This window comes from Bison bison, unplaced genomic scaffold (genome assembly GCF_000754665.1).
Source record: "Bison bison bison isolate TAMUID 2011002044 unplaced genomic scaffold, Bison_UMD1.0 scf7180017864364, whole genome shotgun sequence".
NCBI classification, from domain to species: domain Eukaryota; kingdom Metazoa; phylum Chordata; class Mammalia; order Artiodactyla; family Bovidae; genus Bison; species Bison bison.
The window spans coordinates 3,487,350-3,490,043 of NW_011494936.1; the positions used below are offsets into that span (position 1 = coordinate 3,487,350).

The following is a 2,694-nucleotide window of genomic DNA, read 5'->3' on the forward strand; positions in this document are numbered from 1 at the left end:
GAGCAGGAAACGCGTGGCCCCGCCGAGGGCGACCAGGTGGGGGAGGCCGTGCTGGGGGCGGGAGGACCCGTGCAGCCCCGCCGCGGTCTACCTAACCGCTGCCGCGGACGCTAGTGACCCGCTGTGGGCCCATCCTGCTCCCCGGAATCCTAGGCTGGGGGTCGTCGAGGACCAAGAGACCCACGAAATAGCCAGCCTCTGCGAACCTCCCAGGGGGCTCCAGAAACAAATCCTGTTTGGCTTCCTCTGTCTATGCAGCTCCCCTCTCAACTGAAACCACTGGTCCAAGACAGCCACAATCCAGATATACTAGCAAGTCATAAAACTGAACAAAAGCCGACAAACCTTACGGCACCAGGGCTATAGGGCCCAGACAAATTACGACCGTCTAGGTAATATTTAAATAGATGCCTAAAGTAATTGCAGAGGGCGCGGGCTAGTCCTCCTGTTGTAAAAGCGGTAGACGGGATAAAGTGGAAGGTGAAGATAAGAAGTCAAAAAAAGAGGTAAAATTAAAAAGCTTCATTCCACAGCTTTTATTCTTCTATAAGAACATAAACATCATCTTTTTTTTTCCACGCACAGCAGCATTACAATATTAATTTATTCTGATTTAAGATTAGAAGTAAATAGAACTAGAACTAACATTTATAATAATGATAGAATGCATTTGCATAAAACAAGATTGGCAATTTTTCATATAATAGACATTTATACAGATTTGTATTTTATAGTTTTTTCTTTTTCTGCACCTACAGGTTTGACCCTTTTATGCATGTAACTTCACAGTATAAAGGAAACCCAGCAACGTCTCCCTTCTCTAGTCTATTCCGCTTGTTCCAGCCCTCCTCGGCTTCTGTGAATTTTGGAAAGAAAAGGGGGGGAAAGGGGGGGAACCTCTGCAGACTAGGGAGAATTGTGGTGTGCTTGTCTTATGTTACCAGTGGTAACAATTATTTAATGACAAAAAATGCACTAAATCTGCATGTATAAACAAAACTACATTCTATTATTTATCTACAGCCAGAAGGACATGGAAATTCAAAGTAACTGAAATAATTTAGTCCCACAATGCAAGACCTTACACAAACTGGAAGAGACGTTTCCTTCTCCTGGTCATTTCTTCTTCTTTTAAAGCTGAGCTATCTTACAGGGGAAGGAAAAATGAATCTTTCTGACTTTCTCAATTTTACCAATCAGCCAAAGTCAACCCTTTTGCCAACCTGCATGTACATTTCTGCAAGCCCTTCTCTTTGCCAAGGAAAAAAAGAGAAAAGAAACCCAGGGGCCTGTGCCCCCTGATTAAAGACAGCCCTGCACTCCAGGCAGGCAAGCCCGGTGGCGGCTCCTTGCACCATTGACCTCAGGCCAGACACCTCAGCTGCCTACAATGGGACCTCCGCCTTCCGGCTAGGTTGCTGGCCCCGCAGGAAACCAGCTGCACCCGGAGGACAGAGGCCATCTCAAGCAGTGGAACCCCGAGACAGCAAACCATCCCAGTCACCACTTGACACTTAGGACAGCATTCTCTATAGAATTTTAGCACGATATGGCTTTTTCCCCCAGAAAACAACAAATAAACCAGCACCAAGCAAACAGACAAAGAAACAAAAAGTCAGAACAAACCAGCCCTGCACAGATGTAACGGCCAGCGAGATGGCGAGTGTGGGAGGGAAGAATGGGGGGGCTCCCGCACAGGTGCGAGTTCCTGGGCAGAGCCGAAGACAAGAGGGAGGAGAACGGTTCTCTGGACGAAATGAACCACATTGCCTGGAGCTTCATCAGGAAAAATTAAAGTTGGCTGTGAGCTCCCGGATCCGGTTTTCTCGGTTCATTTTCTTCAGTTTCATCCTGCGGTTCTGAAACCAGATTTTAACTTGTCTGTCCGTGAGGTGGACGCTGCGGCTGATCTCTAGGCGCCGCTCTCGAGTAAGGTACATGTTGAACAGAAACTCCTTCTCCAGCTCCAGCGTCTGGTGCTTGGTGTAGGGGCAGCGCTTCTTCCGGCCGCTCTTTGCAGTGAGCCAGTTGGCTGCGTTTTCGCCTTTGGAATTGCCTGGCATTTGAGAGAATAAAGAGGGGAAGGTTAAATCGAGGCCATGCGGGCTGCACGCAGAGGGGAATTCGGGTCGTTTCTACAGTATGAGGGATGTCCTAAGTCACCCAGAGAGAGTTATCCCTCCGCCCTCCGCCCCTTTTAGTTTGCCCAGGGAGAGCAGTTCCTCCAAAAGTTATGTGTAAAATCGAGTGGGCCTCCTATCTACACCTACTCTCTTACATTTTCCTCCACTTTTCCCCCTAAACACCTGTTTTAGCACAAAGCTGCCATGCGCTTGCAGAAGGAACGGACTGGGAGGGCAGGCTGTATATCTTGAACTTAACGCCTTTTTTTTTTTGCCTCTCGCCCCAAGGCAGACAAGCATTTCCTGCAACCCCCAGGCTGGGAGGACAGGGGTGCTCACTTGGAAGGGGGGGGTAGGCAACGTGGCTGTGTCTCACTCCAGCCCCGTGGTTACCCAAGGCCTGTTGAGGAGAGGGAGAAGGGCATAGCTGGGAGCTAGAAAAGGCACAAAAAACTGATTGGGGTCAAGGGCCCTCCCTCACGTCTCTCGAGGAGCCAGGGACGTGCAGTCTGGGCGGTTTCGAGTTCCAGGGGAAGCGAAATGACCCCTCTCTGACTCTCAGATCAGGGCC

At 49.4% G+C, this 2,694-nt stretch overlaps 1 protein-coding gene across 2 annotated transcripts in view; it reads right to left on the reverse strand.

The window, feature by feature from the left end:
- Positions 1–512: 512 nt before the first annotated feature.
- Positions 513–2,694, reverse strand: part of HOXA10 (homeobox A10) — a 9,929-nt gene continuing 7,747 nt past the window's right edge. Inside the window, exons 1-2 of one of the 2 annotated variants that reach the window (XR_826660.1) lie at positions 2,605–2,694; positions 513–2,056 (exon numbers count right to left, since the gene is read on the reverse strand). Coding sequence is in view for 1 of the 2 variants with exons in the window: in XM_010855398.1 (XP_010853700.1) it covers positions 1,782–2,056 (275 nt within the window). In the remaining variant the exon portion in view is untranslated. The remainder of the gene's footprint in view (positions 2,057–2,604) is intronic. The other variant, XM_010855398.1, reaches the window with a different exon arrangement.